The 17691-nt window shown below is 46.9% G+C and overlaps 1 protein-coding gene and 1 long non-coding RNA gene across 2 annotated transcripts in view; both read left to right on the forward strand.

Annotated features, from left to right (window-relative positions):
- The first annotated feature begins 956 nt into the window (after positions 1 to 956).
- LOC115395519 (uncharacterized) lies at positions 957 to 1736 on the forward strand. Its single transcript, XR_003932285.1, has 3 exons — positions 957 to 989; positions 1438 to 1550; positions 1707 to 1736. It is a non-coding gene; the product is annotated as an uncharacterized LOC115395519 (long non-coding RNA).
- Positions 1737 to 1763: 27 nt separating this feature from the next.
- LOC115395006 (NLR family CARD domain-containing protein 3-like) overlaps positions 1764 to 17691 on the forward strand; it is a 119886-nt gene continuing 103958 nt past the window's right edge. Inside the window, exons 1-6 of the mRNA XM_030100344.1 lie at positions 1764 to 1794; positions 1856 to 3659; positions 4263 to 4436; positions 9549 to 9731; positions 12162 to 12344; positions 12621 to 12794. Coding sequence (XP_029956204.1) covers positions 1764 to 1794; positions 1856 to 3659; positions 4263 to 4436; positions 9549 to 9731; positions 12162 to 12344; positions 12621 to 12794 — 2549 coding nt within the window. The remainder of the gene's footprint in view (positions 1795 to 1855; positions 3660 to 4262; positions 4437 to 9548; positions 9732 to 12161; positions 12345 to 12620; positions 12795 to 17691) is intronic.

The raw sequence follows: 17691 nt of genomic DNA on the forward strand, positions 1-17691 counted from the left end.
GAAGGAGGCACAGCCTCTTACACAGGCCGTTACATGCTTCAGTTCTATTGTGCGCACCCCCGCTCCAGCGGGTGGTGCCCCTGCTGGCAGACGGGTAGGGGAGCTGCGCTTCTCCTCCCACTCATAGCTTGCTTCGAGCCTCTGTGTTTGCGGTGCACGCCAGGTGTGTTTCATGGTTTTCTGAGGTCGGCTGTCGGACGACCTGGGGAGCCGGTTGTCTACTATGGAGGCCCTAGTAACGGCTCTGCTCTCTCCAGGCAGTGCCTGTCCCACTGGGTTGTGGACAACATTTGGTATTCCAATCAGGCCGCAGGCCGATCTCTGCCCAAGGGCATGCATTGCCGTTCCACCTGGGTGGTGTCCACATCATGGGTCGCCCTGAAGGGTGTGCACCTGGACGAGCTATGTGCTGGAGCCATCTGGATGATGCCTAACACCTTCTCCAGGTTTTACAGGTGAGCCGTTGTGCCTCCGCATCCACTGCGGGTGGTACTGGACCCTGCAGAGGCTTCTCAGTGAGGTTGGTCTCAAGGATTCCTCGTGACTCAGTTAGCATACATCATTCCAGTGCTTTAAGCACCGCCTCTGTCAGTCAGTAGGGATGAAATAGAATGAAAGTTACAAATGTAACTATGGTTCTATGAAACCCGGATGACCGCCAGAGCAGTTTGTCACTCGAAATCTGATTGGTCACGCGAGAAGATTCTGTAGGAGCCGAGCCCAGGTTAGAGACCCGAACTTATAGCAGTTCCTGGGTCACCCAGGGGTCACGAGTGACGTTGTTGGTATACATACTCAAACTACGCATGCGCGAAGGGAACATTCCAGTGCTTTAAGTACCGCCTCTTCATAGATTCATAGAACCGTAGTTATATTCGTAACTTTCGTTCTGAAACCTCGTATTTCACTCTCAGGTTGTCTCTGAAGAGTAACTGGTCCAAAGGTCGTCCACCAACCTTCAGTGTTGAACCTGGACCTTCAGACTCAAAGTAAGAAAGTGTTTTTATTTCATTTCATCCATTCCAGTGTGTATTGACTGTGTTTTGCAGGAAATTGTCTCTGATACAATTAAAACAGTTCAATGTGTCGTATTGTGATATCTGTGAGATTTTGATAAAGCAAGAATGGAGACGCTCCTGAATTTAGTGGGAAAACCGACAAAGTCGACTGACCGAACCACGAGATACATTAAAAGAACAATTTCCTGATTGATTCACTGTGACTGACCTGATGGTGGAGGTGATGGAGGTGGATGTTTAATTGCTACAGCACAGACATGAAGCAAAGACAGTCATTGATCCACATTCGCATGAGCTGTTATTGCCAAACTCTCTCTCTCTCTCTGTGTGTGTGTGTGTGTGTGTGTGTGTGTGTGTGTGTGTGTGTGTGTGTGTGTGTGTGCATGCATGTGCGTGTGTGTAGAAATCAGCAGCTCAGACACACAGCAGAGTCTTTAGGATCCAGCAGGTTGTCTCTGAAGAGTGATTGGTCCAAAGGTCGTCCACCAGCCTTCAGTGTTCAACCTGTACCTTTAGACACAAAGTAAGAAAGTGTTTTTCTTGATTTCCTCCAAATCAGCGTGAGAGATGTTGAGCTCACTTTCAGATTCAGCTCCAGTATTTTGAAGCAGTGTAAGAGTTGAAGATCTTTGTGTCTCTGCTGTGTGTTGTGTTGCTCAGAGTAAATGTTGCTTGGTGTCCACAGAGAGAAGAGGACTGATGTCTGTGAGGAGCAGCCAGAAAGATCCAGAAGTAAGAGTGGACATGTGTCTGCTGAGGAACTGGGACTTGTGTTGTAGAGACATGAAAGCTTGTTGTTTGTGTGCAGTGTGATTGTTGTTGTTGTCTCTGAGCAGGTGTGGGTCTGCAGCAGTTTCTAGAAGAGCATAAGAAGAGTGTGAGGAGGAGATGTGAACGTGTGACTGAAGGAAGTGATGAAGCAGGAGGAGGAAGCCTCCTCAACAGGATCTACACTGAGCTCCACATCACAGAGGGACTCAGTGAGGAGCTTCAGAGGGAACCTGAGCTGCAGCAGCTGGAGACAGCTTCCAGGAAGGACAGCCTCCGTCACTCTGCCATCAGGGTTCAGGACATCTTCAAAGCCTCGGCCCAGCAGCACAGACACATCCGAGTGGTTGTGACCAGCGGTGTGGCCGGCAGTGGAAAAACCTTCTTGGTGCGCAAGTTCAGTCTGGACTGGGCCGAGGGCCTGGAGAACCAGGATGTGGGGGTGCTGGTGGTGCTCTCCTTCAGGGAGCTGAACCTGCTGGGAGAGCGGCCGTACAGTCTCCTCTCGCTGCTGGCTGTTTTCCATCCCACGCTCCAGAAGCTGACGGCAGAGGAGCTGGCTGTCTGCAAGCTGCTCTTCATCTTTGACGGTCTGGATGAAAGCAGACTGTCTCTGGACTTCAGCAGCAGCCGGCGGCTGCTTGACATCTCCCAGCAGTCTTCAGTCGGCGAGCTGCTCACTAACCTCATCCGAGGGGATCTGCTGCCCTCGGCTCGGGTCTGGATCACTTCCCGACCGGCGGCGGCCCATCAGATCCCTCCAACATGTGTGGACAGACTGACAGAAGTGCGAGGCTTCACTGACGCCCAGAAGGAGGAGTACTTCAGGAGGAGGCTGAGTGATGAGGAGCTGAGCAGCAGGATCATCTCCCACATCCAGACCTCCAGGAGCCTCCACATCATGTGTGGAATCCCAGTCTTCTGCTGGATCACTGCTACAGTTCTGGAGCACATGTTGAGCAGCGAGCAGAGAGGAGAGCTGCCCCAGACCCTGACTGACATGTACTCCCACTTTGTGCTGGTTCAGACACACAGGAAGAAGCTCAAGTACCATGAAAGACCTGAGACGGGTCCACAGGAGCTGACGGAGGCTGACAGGGAGCTTCTTCTGAAGCTGGGCAGGATGGCCTTGGAACATCTGGACAGAGGAAACATCCTGTTCTACCAAGAAGACCTGGAGCAGTGTGGTCTGGATGTGACTGAGGCCTCGTTGAACTCTGGAATCTGTACTCAGATCTTCAGAAGAGAGTCTGTGATCTTCCAGAAAGCCGTCTACAGCTTCGTCCATCTGAGTGTTCAGGAGTTTCTGGCTGCAGTCTTCATGTTCCACTGTTTCACCAACAGGAAGACAGATGTCCTGAAGACCTTCATCGATAGGAGACATCACTTTAATGATGATGTTTTCACATTTCCTGATGTTTTCCTGAAGGTCGTCCTTCAGAAATCCCTCAGCAGTCCGAACGGCCACCTGGACCTGTTTGTCCGCTTCCTTCATGGCCTTTCTCTGGAATCAAACCAGAGACTATTAGAAGGTCTGCTGGGTCGGACAGAGATCAGTCCAGAAACCATCCAGAGAGTCATCAAGAAACTAAAGGAAATCAGCAGTAGAGAAATGTCTCCTGACAGAAGCATCAACATCTTCCACTGTCTTATGGAGATGAAGGACCTCTCAGTCCATCAGGACATCCAAGAGTTCCTGAAGTCAGAGAACAGATCAGAGAAGGGACTCTCTGAGATCCACTGCTCAGCTCTGGCCTACATGCTGCAGATGTCAGACCAGGTCCTGGAGGAGTTGGACCTGAAGAAGTACAAGACATCATGGGAGGGACGACGGAGACTGATCCCAGCTGTGAAGAACTGCAGGAAGGCTGAGTGAGTCCACAAATCTTCATGATCAATGTCTCAGTGATGATTGTAGAAAGTAGTTCTTGTAGTTCCTCTGTGGAGATGTTCCTCAATGATCTGTCCTGAAGAACCCATCAGTCCACTCGTCCCATTATTCTCTACATTTACTACTGTTACTAAATGTAAATAATCCCCTCCAGAGGTCGGCTCAGTTCTCAGGATCTGTTCAGACTGAGGCTGTCAGCCTTCCTTCATGTTCTAATTCACATTCAGTCTGTTCTTGTCTGGAAAATTCAAATACAGTCCAATTTTTTGAATTCATCTCATCAGCCCTCAAAGAATAGAATACAATAGAATAGAATACCCTTTATTGTCATTGCGCAGGGGGGAACAACGAAAAGTCAAAATGAAAGTGAAAATAAAGCAGCAGATCTTCTCTTGATCTTCTTGAGACTGTTTCCATCTGATGAAATAATTCCTGTCAGACTCAGCAGGAACAGGACTAAAGACCTGCAGCTCAGAGCAGCGGGGCAGGTTGTGGAGTTTCTACAGGAGAGCAGGTCTGATGTCCAACAGTCCAACAAAGTGTCCTCTCTCATAACGTCCTGCCCTCTTTGGCTCTCATTACAGTCTTTCTCACTGTGGACTCTCTGATTCCCACTGTGAAGTGATCTCCTCAGCTCTGAGCTCTGATCCCTCCCATCTGAAACTTCTGGACCTGAGTTACAACAACCTGGAGGAATCATCAGTGAAGATTCTGGGTGCTGGACTGAAGAGTCCAAACTGTGAACTGGAGACTCTGAGGTGAGTTCACTGTCTGAAGTTAGAATCTGTTGGAGTCAAAGGATTTGAGAGGAGTTTAGGAGGATTCCAGATGTTGTTTGGACGGAGAGTGGGCTGAGCTCTGCAGCATGTTGATGAGAGCTCTTCTCGCTTCTTTCTCTCTTTATTCAGGTTGTGGAGCTGCAGGTTGTCAGAGATCAGCTGTTCTTCCGTGGTCTCAGCTCTGAAGTCCAACCCCTCCCTCCTGAAACATCTTAAACATCTGGACCTGAGTCTAAATAGTCTGCAGGATTCAGGAGTTTCTCAGCTGTGTGGTTTTCTGCAGAGTCCACTCTGTGGTCTGCAGATTCTGAGGTTAGTTGACTGTCTGTTATTGTTATAGAAGGAGAAATGTTTGTCAGCAGCTGTGAACTGAGACTCTGATTCCTGCTTGGCTCTCGGAGGAGGCGGATGCTTTTTCTATCGCTTCCTACTTGCTTCTCCCTACCGATTGTCTCTGCTTGCTGCTGCACTTGTTTTGTCTGTTTGACTGGAGCAATCATTCGACTTGTTTTTTTTGAACAAACCAAAATATCAACCATGGATTTGATCAGCTGGTCTCTCCATGCAATTGATGCGATCATTTCAACGAAGAGCACAGGAGCGGGGGATCCTGCCTGCCCGGACGGGACCCAGCATGCAGGGTATGCGATCGACGCCCGAGGCAAGTGGAGGGGTGTCACATGTCTGGCACAACTGTCCATGGAGGACAAAGAAGATGTCTATATATTTGGATTTATGATGACTGGTCTGCTGCTGATTGGCTTGTGCTGCGGCCTGATCTTCAGGAGTATTAAGAAGACCGCCACCACAAAAGATGTCCAAGGGATGATGGTCTTTTTGAATCAAAGGGCAAAAGCTGACCCTGACCGTTTGTGCGAACTCTTTCGAAAGCTTGACAATATGGCTGGGGCTATGGGCGATTTGAGATGAGAGATGGATTCCATCATGAGAGGGTTAAACTCAGCTGCTGTCTGAAAAAGTTGAGAACCAAGCAGAGGAAGGTCAAACGGCTCCTTCCATACCAAAACAAGATACCTTTTGATCAGTGCTTTTTAACGGCATCACTTTTTTCAGTAACTAGTAATGTAACGCGTTCTTTTTTTAAATTCAGTAACTCCATTTCCATTACCAAACATTGCATTACTCCGTTCCTTTTGGTGAGGTTTCATACAATGTTTTCATTACAATGAGAGGCGTCCTTTCAAACCACCACTTCCCAGCCTTTTCCTATCCAATGCTCGATCCCTCATGAATAAGATGGATGAACTGAGGCTACAGATCAAAGCAAACAACTGTGCCAGGGATGCATGTATCACTGTCACAGAGACCTGGCTTCAGCCATCCATCCTGGACCCAGCTATTGAACTAGCAGGATACACCACACAGCACCACGATCGAACAGCTGACTCTGGTAAGAGCAAAGGAGGAGGGGCTTTGTGTGTATGTAAATAACAGTTGGTGTTCCAACTCCGTTACCATTGAAAGTCACTGCCCACCGGACATAGAGTATCTGACTGTTAAATGCAGACTGATCTACCTCCCTATGGAGTTCACGGTAGTGCTTGTAACTGCTGTTTTTTTCCACCTGATGCCAACGCTAACTTAGCCATCGGACTGTTACTTACTAGCATCAGCCACACAGAGAGCATCTACCCTGACGCCGTGCAAGTTGTAGCGGGCGATTTCAATCATGCAGACTTAAAGGAGGGGTCGCTAAGCTGAGGAGATTCTTAAAGAGACCGGGACTCATTTCCAGTCGTTTGAGGCAGCCTGATGCAGAGGCAAATTTGATTTCAGTTGTTTTTTGACACATGCAGCTTTCACCATCCAACTTTGGGCAAAGCTGTTGCTTGAGTGTGCTGTAGATTGATACTAAAAGGCTAAAAAACATGTGATAAAGGCAGCACTCCCTGAATTCCATCAGCATTCTGAGGAGCTGGCAGAGGAGCTGAACATTTTCTTTGCCTGCTTTGAGGTTGCTGCACCTGACACGGCCAACTTCCACCAGGCCCACACCAATACATTCCTCACCCTAGAGGAACATGAGGTGAGGCGCACCCTGCGGTCCATTAATCCAAGAAAAGCAGCGAGATCGGATGGCATCCCCGGACGTGTGCTGAGGGACTGTCCAGACCAACTGGCTGGAGTCTTCACCAGTATCCTCAACCAATCCCTGGCACAGTCCACTGTCCCATCCTGCCTAAAGTCCACCACCATGTCCCCGTGCCCAAGAAACCTTACATCTACAGCCTCAATGACTACAGGCCAGTCGCACTCACCCCTGTGATGATGAAATGCTTTGAAAAGCTGGTCCGTAGTCACATCACAGCAGCCCTACCCCGCAGTCTGGCCCCCCACCAGTTTGCTTACAGAGCGAACCATTCCACTGAAGACGCAGTAGCCACAGCTCTCCATGCCACACTCACCCATCTAGAGCAGCAGGGGAGCTCTGTGCGGAAGCTCTTCGTGGATTATCGGCTCTGCATTCAACACCAACTTCCCACATAAACTGGTGGTCAAGCTGGGGGACCTGGGGCTTCCTCAGGCAATGTGCAAGTGGATTAGCAGCTTCCTCTCTGGCTGAAGACAGAGAGTCAGGGTGGGCCATCACACATCCTTGGCCCTGAGCCTCAGTACTGGCTCCCCCCTGGGCTGTGTGCTGAGTCCCCTGCTTTACTCTCTGTACACATATGACTGCACCCCTGCCCATCACAACACCATTGTAAAGTTTGTAGATGACACCACAGTGGTGGGACTCATCTCGGGGGTGACGAGTCTGCCTACAGAGACGAGGTAGTATGGCTGTCGACATGGAGCACAGACAACAACCTCCTCTTGAACACCTCCAAGACCAAAGAGCTGATCATAGACTTCAGGAGGAAGAAGACAGACTCCTTCTCTCACCATCAGCGGGGACTGTGTGGAGAAGGTAGCTTACTTCCTTGTTCTGGGAGTCCACATAGAGGAGAACCTCTGAGCTACTGAAATGCGGCCCAGCAGAGACTGAGGATCCTCAGAAAAGAGAACATCACACAGAGAATGCTGGTGTCCTTCTCCATAGAGAGCATTTTAACGGACTGTATATGCATCTGGTACAGTAGCTGCACAGTAGCTCAGAGGAAAGCACTCCAGGGGGTCATCAACACTGCACAGAAGATCACTGGCTGCCCTCTCCCCACACTGGAAAACCTGCACAGCTCCCGTTGCCAGAAGAAAGCTCAAAATATCACAACAGACACTTCTCACCCTGGTCACTCACTGTATGAATTGCTGCCTTCTGGGAAACTTTACAGACAAATGAACACAAGGACAAACAGACTGAAACACAGCTTCTACCCAACAGCAATATCCATCCTCAACAAAACGAGGAAGTGATTACCTTATTTTCTTAATGACTGTATGTGTATGAAGTCCTGTGTTGATGTGTGTGTGAATGTGTCTAAGTGTTTATTCTTTTGATTATGTCTTAAAGCGATACTTCAACATTTTGGCAAATTGGCCCATTTAGGGCAATTCCCTAGTCATTTAGAACAGCCTACTTACTTTTTTTGTGAGGGCGATCTGTTGTTTATTCAGCGGTGGCTCTGAGGAGAGCTTCATGGCGGACACAATGGAAGTGGATGGTATTTTTGTTCCGCCTCATCAAACTCATCAAATACAAAATCCAACAACCCCAAAACACTCGGGTGGACACGTTATAATCCGCACATTCACTACGCTGTGAAATATTAATGCAAAATTACGAGATTGAGTGGTTTTTGCGAAGATTGCTAAGACGAAACTACTTACTAAACATGGCGTCTGGGCGTAGTGATTTCAAAAGAAAAAGTAGTTCCCAGTATTTGCTTCAATGTCGTAACGCTACAATATTATTTGTAGGTGTTTCACAGCGTAGTGAATGTGCGGATTATTACGTGTCCACCCGAGTGTTTTGGGGTTGTTGGATTTTGTATTTGATGAGTTTGACGAGGGAAGCAACTGTACCGTCCACTTCCATTATGTCCGCCGTGAAGCTCTCCTCAGACCCACCGCTGAATAAACAACAGATCGCCCTCACAAAAAAAGTAAGTAGGCTGTTCTAAATGACTAGGGAATTGCCCTAAATGGGCCAATTTGCCAAAATGTTGAAGTATCGCTTTAAGTTTTATTTTTTTTAAAAGTAACTTTTTAGGATTTTTAGCTTTTTATGAATAATGCGCTGACTGGAGACCACTTTAAATTTCGTTGTACCTGTGACAATCTATCTATCTTTTCATGAAGTAACTATTAACTGTAATTAGTTACTATTTTTCAGTAATTAGCACAACACTGCTTTTTTTTTTTTTTCTTGGCATCTGGCACCCCTTGGAATTCAAAACAACCCCCTGGAAGACCCAAGGCCAAGGATTGCTTATCTATACCCTCTGTCTCTCTCCCAATGCCACCCTGCCTCGCTCCGGACTGCTTCCGTTGAGGTCCTCTCCACAGCAACTACCATCTGCGAGTGGGTCACTATGAAATGAGAGCGGAGGAGACGGGCCAAACCACAGGCACACACACACACACATATACGTATACATGGACTGATGAACTGAAAAGCCAAACACGCACATAGACATTCCCTCCCCGACTCCCAACTTCTCCACCCCACTCTTCTGCAGATGACCAGTGGTGATGACATGTCGCGCTGATGTAGCTGCAACAGCTGATCTGCTGAACTGAAGCATTTGTCTGATGTCACTTCTATGTATGTCCGTGGGTTTGGCTGTCTTTTTTTTCTTTCTTTGGTCTCTCACTTCTAATCATGACTCCCTCTGGAAACATGATCTGAATTGGTGGATTTTTGTTTTTACCACCCGTCCCAACTCAGTACCTATTCAAGACGGAGCGCCATATTTGACTGCCTGGGCGTTTTTAAACCCCATGAATGTTGTTGTTGTTGTTGTTGTTGTTGTTGCTGCTGCTGTTATTCTGTGGTGAGAGAGTGGACTGATCCACAACAACAGAACAGCTCATTAATCAGGACTCAGTAATGTGGAGCTGCTCATTTCTCCATCAATACATCTGATTGGTTCCTCCTCATTGATTCTGCTGCTTTCTCTCTTTATTCAGCTTGTGGGGCTGCAGTTTGTCAGAGAACAGCTGTTCTTCTCTGGCCTCAGCTCTGAAGTCCAACCCCTCCCTCCTGAAACATCTGGAACATCTGGACATGAGTGAGAACCCTCTGCAGGATTCAGGAGTTTCTCAGCTGTGTGGTTTTCTGCAGAGTCCACTCTGTGTTCTGCAGACTCTGAGGTCAGATTCCATGTTTGAGTGTGTTTCAGTAAAGTAGTGTTGACACTAAAGGTCAGACATCAGGCTGATCTGAGAGTGATCCACTCTGAGGATCTCCAGGAGAAACGGAGCTTCTTCTCTGTGCTTTAGTCCTGTGACTGTGGCGGAGGCGTGTGCAGCTCCACATTTCAATAGCCTGGCACGCCAGACTGTCTCTCCATGCTCAGGGATACATGGGGAAACAGTCTGGTACCGCGCCAATTGAATCTGACTTCTGCCCGGCAAACTTCTGCCGGGCTAATCACAGCCCACGAGAGGCGGGATTTAGCGATGCATCATATTATACCCCTCAAAGCAATCATGGTGGCAGCCGCAACACAGCGAGGCTTTACCACGGCTCTGCCTGAAGTTTTGAACAAACTGAATTTGGCGCTGAAACCACAGCGAGAATCTGCTCTGAAGGCTTTTCTTTCCAACCCCCAAATTCCACCGGACGCAAAAGTGCCGCGCCGCGCCACGTCCCAGAAGCGCCGGTGTTACAACGGCTCACCAGAACGGAGGTGCACGCCACGGCACTGGTGATTCGCTAGGTCGCCCCTTCTAAACGGCGCTTCGCTGCGCTGCGCTCCCGGTGTGCGTTGAGTTTGGGAACAAGATGCGACGCGTCGCTTAAGCGTCTGGTGGAATTTTGGGGTAAAACGGATGTAAAACTCCACGCCATGTTTGGACTACAAAACTACTACAACGGAGCGCTGCGTACGTCGCATTGTCGTTGCGTGACAGCCTTGTTTCTTGGATTGGTTCTCTCCACTCAATAGTCCCGCCTCTCGTCAGCCTGTTTGAAATGATGCCCCAATGGCGCGGTACCAGACTGTCTTTATACGTGTGTAACACATAAAGTCAGTCTGGCACGCCAGGCGAACATTTCAAAGCTTGCTAGAAGAACAAAGGTGCTGCAGTGGATCATTGACTGTGAACCTCTGACACGCTCCATGTTGACCTTCAGCTTTCAAAGCAGGCTGATCTCTCCTGGATCAAGCTGTCACTGATCTCCCAGCTGGAGCTCCAGACTCTCAGCAGCTCTGCAGACTCTGGACTTGTTGGCTTTCTGTCCAGTAACCTTGGCTGTTGACATGTCCTCCACTGGGCTCTGCTTCTGTTTGGTCTTCATATCAATTCAGCTCTCCAAAAGATCAAAGATCAAATCAGGGAGGAGAAGAAGCCCAGTTCTTCTTTCACATCCCCGAAGCTCCAACCTTCTGAAGAATAAGAAATGGACACCAAGGATCAGTCTGATCAGTCTCATCTAAAGAGGATTCACTCATTTCTAACTCATTTCAGTTCACATTTACAACCAAAGTCAGAAAATATTCAGAAGCAAATGTTGAAGGATTTGAGTTCTGTGTAGAAGAGGTTAAAACTAAGTATTCAGACTTGAACAACATTAAAATAAAAACAGGTTTTTGAGCTTCAAACTGTTCTAAACTAATAAAAAGCCACAATATGTGAGCTACTATGTAGAACTGAATAAATATCAATCATTCATTCCCTCTTCAATAATGTTTTAAACAGCACTAAACTAGCGGCCCTGTTCTTCCCTGTTGTAGCGTCCCCTGGCCCAACAGACCAGCTGGACGGGGGCCAGACTTCCTTCATGCAGCGTGAAACTGGATGAAGAAAGCACATTTTCATTTCAGTAGCGGGTCTGACCTCCAGAAGGAAGTCGATGTGCGTCACAAACTGCTTTTTTTTTTTTTTTGAAGAGCAGAGTGTTGCTCTTTGACTAATAATGATTCCAAACACTTCCAGAAGTGTGGTGCTGCGTCTGCGTCTGACTTTCACCGTGTTTGTTTACCTCTGCGTTTGTGTTTCTGTTGGGTTTGGCGCCAGACGCCGCATAGAACATGTGCAGAACACAAATGAATGTTCCTTTTAAAGGGGAGATTCTGATAAGTGTTGATGTGACCAGATATTCAGGTTAGAAAAGGAGGAACCCAGGAGTCTAATTCAGGTTTTGAAAACAAGGATATGACCATATTCAGGATTTTGGTGATGTTTACATGACTGAGTGTAACCAGGTTATTGATAATATTCCAGTTTTGAAAGGGTTACTGACTGCATGGAAACAGTCAAATCAAGTCAAATCAAATAAAACTTTATTTATATAGCCCCTTACACACAAAGACTGACCACAGTGCTTTACAGTAAAATAAATTACAGCAAAATAAAAACAAAAGCATTGCAACTAAAACGTACAATTTGAAATTTGGCCATGATCAATTAAAAGGAGCTATCAAAATGAAGACAGATAAAATACAAATAAAGTGTCACTGTGCTACTGAGTGTTAAAAGCCTGCCTGAATAGAAAAGGTTTAAGCCTGGATCTAATTATTCAATCACTTCAACATCAATCTTTGTCCTCTAATCTCACTTCTTTCTCTCTTTATTCAGGTTGATGAGCTGCAGGTTGTCAAAGATCAGCTGTTCTTCTCTGGCCTCAGCTCTGAAGTCCAACCCCTCCCTCCAGAAACATCTGGAACATCTGGTCCTGAGCGGGAACCCTCTGCAGGATTCAGGAGTTGAGCAGCTGTGTGGTTTTCTGCAGAGTCCACTCTGTGGTCTGCAGACTCTGAGGTCAGTTGACTGTCTGTTCCTGATGTAGAAGGAGAAATGTTTGTCAGCAGCTGATCTGAGACTCTGATCCTGCAGTGAGAGAGTGGACTGAGCTCAGCAGCAGCTGACTGGTGTGTGTGGACATGAGGAGGAGTGTGAATGTTGTGTGTGATGAAGATCCACAACAACAGAACAGCTCATTGATCAGGACTCAGTAATGTGGAACTGCTCATTTCTCCATCAATACGTCTGATTGGTTCCTCCTCAGTGATTCTGCTGCTTTCTCTCTTTATTCAGGTTGAGTCGCTGCAGTTTGTCAAAGATCAGCTGTTCTTCTCTGGCCTCAGCTCTGAAGTCCAACCCCTCCCACCTGAAGGAGCTCTACCTGAATTCCAACCATCTGCAGGCTCCAGATGTGCAGCAGCTGGTTGATCTCCAGCAGAGTCCAGACTGCAGCCTGCAGACTCTGAGGTCAGTAGATGGTTGGAGTGAGTCCATGCTGCTTTCAGCAGGTTTGGACTAAACACAGTCAGTGTGAGAACAAAGATCCAGTGTTTGACTCTCAGTGAGGCTGTGAGAGGAGAACGCTGAGCTGCTTCAGGATTGGACAGCAGAGGACACACAGTCAGCCAATCAGAGGAGCCACAGGCTTGTTGTGTTGGTCTGACAGTGGTGGTCCTTCATGAGCTCTGAGCTGCTGACTGCTGCTCTGAACAGGACTGAAGTCCTCACTGCTTCACACACTCTGACCATCACCTCTCTTCTCTCTGCAGGTGGAAGAACGACTGAGAGCAGAGAGGAGGCTGTGTGTCCTGAAGATCAAGTGTATATTCCCAACAATCCTCCCTTTGATATGATTTCATCATTTCACTCAAAAAATTGAATATGTGTGAGTGTGTGTGTTGATGTGTATGCCAAGGAGGGTAAACCAGCCTGTCATCAATCCTCCATGATGTGGTACCGCCTCCTCTCGGTACATTCTGACAGATTCCTTCACCAGTTCCACAGTATCTGCCACTGTGTGTCAGCTTGTTGAAAATGCAGCTTAGAGCAGCAAGTGTTCTTCATTGCAGTGTGTGTACATATTGGTATGTATAAAAGAAAATAAAACAAACGGCAAGCGTTCTTCATTGCGGTGTGTGTGTCTGCATGTGTATGAAAAGAAATAAACGAAAAAAAACAAGCGTCCCTTCACTGATCTGTTCCCATCTACCAACATACTGACGGAAAACATTTCCTTCAGATGCTCTAAACCAGGGGTCGGCAACCTTTTTGTCATGGAGTGCCAGTTTAAAATTTTCTCATCAATGTGTGCCATTATCAAATAAAACGCAAGTTAACACAAAATAAAAAAAAGATTTCCAACATACCTGGAAATTTATTCCATTCAGAAAAAGCATATACAATCATATCTTCCAACATATTTTTTCAGTAACCCTTTACTTTAAGCACCCGGTATAACACATTACAAGTACTCATAAATGATCACACAAAGACTGACAGAACCATACATATACATATATACATACATTTTTTTTGTTTTTGTTTTGTTTTTTCCTCCCCTGATGAACCATATTAGTGAACAGACCAGGCCACAAAAATAAAAGGAGCTGTAGGGAAGGAAGGAAATGCAAGGACAACACAAACTTTTTTTTTGTTTTTGTTTTTGAGAATATAGCTAGTAGTAACTAGTAGTAACTAGTAGTAAACTCGGGGCGTGCATCAAGAGAGGTCTACTACAGATCACCATTAGTCTAACCACCACAAGAAGACAAGGTAACCGAGTATGCGAAGAGTGAAGAAAGATCATGAAAATATGATGGTGACCTCTGACCCATGAGAAGGCCAGAAGCAGGTCAGAGAGGCCCTCAGAGCCCAGACAGCCGGCAGTCATCACAGAGCCTGAATCCAAGCTGCTCCCACAGGCAGACGCCCCCGCTCCGGTCCAGAAATGGGGCAGAGGAAAGCCCCGGCCGAGGACCCCGGGGCACGGGCCCCGCGGAGCCACGACTGGCAGGAGCCGGGGTGGACCGGCTCCTGCCAGTCGTGGGTCCGCGGGGCCCGTGCCCCGGGGTGCTGGATGCCCGGGGCGGGCAGAGCCGAGAGCCCAAGGCCCAAGAGCCCAAGAGCCAACCCCCCACACAGGTGGAGGGCCATGACCCACCTGGGAGAACAGGCCCACACGGGCTGCTACCTACCCCAGGCCAGTACACCAACCAGCGCTTCGGCTACGTACCCCGAGATCCAGGGCATCCCGTGCCCCCCCCCACCCCCTGCCCTCTCCGGATTACAGTCAGGTTGGCACCAATCCAAGTCGGCCCTGGCCAATTCGGCACCGCCTCCGGGATACAGTAAAGTCGGCATCAAGCCAAGTCGGCCTCGCGGGGGAGTTCTCAAGTGGCCGAGTTGGTCGGTGCCGACTTGACTGTAAGCTGTTACCATCTCGGGCAAAAGCCTCTTTTTTTTTTATCACGATGCGGCTGCGGCGCGACGATTTGCACAGTTTTTTGACAATCTGTTTGAAGCGAGTAGCTTAGCTAATAGCGCTTAGTGGCTGTCTGGTCATGTAACCGGTTCCCAAGGCATTCTGGGAATCGTAGTGCAACGATGCCGACTGCAGCGCGACAATTTGCACAGTTTTTTTCGTGCCGTCTGCGCCGCTTCTCCTCACGTAGCAGGCGGGGGACTGGAGGACAAACTGTGTGATGGTGGTGACTGACAGGTTAGAGGTGGAGAATGGACCTGGAGCTTCATGTTTGACGCCTTTTTTAAGTAGAATGAAAATTATTGTACTATTTTATATGAGCTCATAAAAATTAAGTTGAGTTAAATCAATAGTACTGATAATGCCTAGTTGGATCTATCAAGAAAATTAAGTTTATCTAACTTGGCTAACTTGGATTTAGCAGTGGTATTGGTTTAAATCAACTGGATTTTTATGAGTTGCATAAACTTAATTTTCTTGAGTGATCCAACTAGACATTATCAGTAGTATTGTCAAGTTATAAAATCATTTTCATTCTACTTAAAAAAAACCTTAATTGAAATTCATGTTGTTGGCTCCGTTGATCTTGATAGATCATGGACAAGCCAGGGTGAAGTTACGGAGGAACTGAGATGCCCAGTTGACAGATCCCCCTTCTCAGCCTCGCTGGTAGTGTCTAACGGAAGGGACAGGCCCATACAGCTGGTACCAACTTCACCACAGGAGTTGCCGGAAGGTGTCACAATTCAAGGACCAAATGTTTTCAGGGCTCTGGATTTTTTCTGTGTTGTGTGTGGGGGGTCTCCCTTAGACTTTGTCACTCCCATGACGACCACAAGGCAGTGGTGCTCTTTTGGCCATAGGGGTTGCGACATGAAGACAGGGGGAGACTGGAATTGAACCCACAACCTCTTGATTTTAAGATGTCTGCTCTCCCCACTCGTCCACAGCCGCCCGAGGTGAGAAGAATGTACTTCTGGTTATTCACCAGAAGTACATTCATCTCAATTAATTAATTATACTGTAAAAGTTATCATTAAAGCACACTGTGTTGTTTCTTCTTGGGGTTCTCAATAACCAGGCCGTTGTTTGAAGAGAAAGATACTTTATCTGAAGAACTCGTTACGGCATATTTACAGACAGGATCACGTCCAACATGTCATGACACTCCGGTGTATCTACTCACAGTCCCCCGAACGCCCCCTGCTGTCCGGAGGTATAAACAGCATTCACATTAAACATCACTGCTGGGCAAATACACATTTGCTGATATCATTACACACACCAAACATAAATAGACTTTCTGTAGAGAAGCAACAATTCCAAGTGAAGAATCAGCTGAAAAGACATTTAAAATATTTATTCTTAAAATGTTTCTGGCAACTTCTAGCATAAATATAGCATAATGTACAAAATTCAACACAACAAAGATGGCACAGCGATAAAAGTTAGTGGAACAACTGAGCAACCAATTGAGTGCACGTGCACACACTCTTCAATCCTCCCTCTCCCTCAGTCTGGCTGAAACTGTCGTAGCTCAGCTGCGTTGCCACAACACTTACTTCTTAAAAGTGCAGTTCTGTCTTAAACATGGCCAAAAATGTATCAACCTAAACACAACCACACATAGAGAAGTAAACACTCTTGCAAACCACCATGGCAATCAATGTAAAAAAAAAAAAAAGCAAATCTCACACCCTCAAAGTGGCTGCAAATGTATATTACAAAAAGAAAAAAAACATCTAAAAAATAAAAATAAAAAACGTTACTCAGCAAATTAGTGTACTTGGATGATTTGTTTGGGCGTAAAATCTGCCGTGCCCGCAGAGGGATATACATGACAACATGACACTGTGGCAGACTGTTACTGTAGACTGGGGACGCATGGGTAGCTGCCTGTGTGTGCGTCTGGTGTGTGTGTCATTAGACTGTGTGTCTGACCAATCATCCAATCATCATCACCCAATCATCCAATCATCATCACCACTTAAGATGCAGAAAAAGCCTTCGATAGAGTAAACTGGTCATTCCTCATCCATACCCTCAACAGATTTGGCTCTGGGGAATCATTTATTAACTGGGTCAGAACACTCTACACTTCACCTACAGCCACAGTTATTACTAACGGACAAACTTCACAAAAATTCACTCTTCACAGGGGGACCAGGCAAGGATGTCCACTCTCCCCCTCTCTGTTTACCATTTTCATTGAACCCCTAGCAGCAGCTATCCGTCAGAACCCCCTCATTACTGGAATCCAAACTCCCAACATGCACCATAAAATCAGCCTCTATGCAGACGATATTTTACTCTTCATTCAGAACCCACAATCGTCACTATCAGAAGTAATAAAAGTTATCAACTCTTTTTCCTCTCTCTCTGACTACTCCATAAACTGGAACAAATCATCCATACTACCATTAAACACCAGCAGTCTGGATGTGGCAGCCCTCACCACACCCATCCCCTTCTGCGCAAGTCACATCACTTACTTAGGAATCCATATTTCTCCCAGGCTGTCAGAGTTGATTACTTTAAATTTCACTCCATTACTCAAAACAATAAACGATGATCTCCAACGATGGATGAACATACCACTATCACTATTAGGCAGAATAGCAACAATAAAGATGACAATCCTCCCCAAAATTAACTATCTCCTTTCAATGATCCCCACTCACCCACCTCTCATCTGGTTTCACTCTCTTGATTCATCCATCAATAAATTCTATTGGAAAAATAAACCCCCAAGAATAAAACTGACCACACTTCAGAAAACAAAAACATTAGGCGGACTCAATGCACCAAATTTTCACCACTATTCACTAGCAAATCAACTTAAGTATATCTACAAATGGACCCACCCCACTCAGTCAGACAACA

Source organism: Salarias fasciatus, chromosome 10 (genome assembly GCF_902148845.1).
Source record: "Salarias fasciatus chromosome 10, fSalaFa1.1, whole genome shotgun sequence".
Classification (NCBI taxonomy): domain Eukaryota; kingdom Metazoa; phylum Chordata; class Actinopteri; order Blenniiformes; family Blenniidae; genus Salarias; species Salarias fasciatus.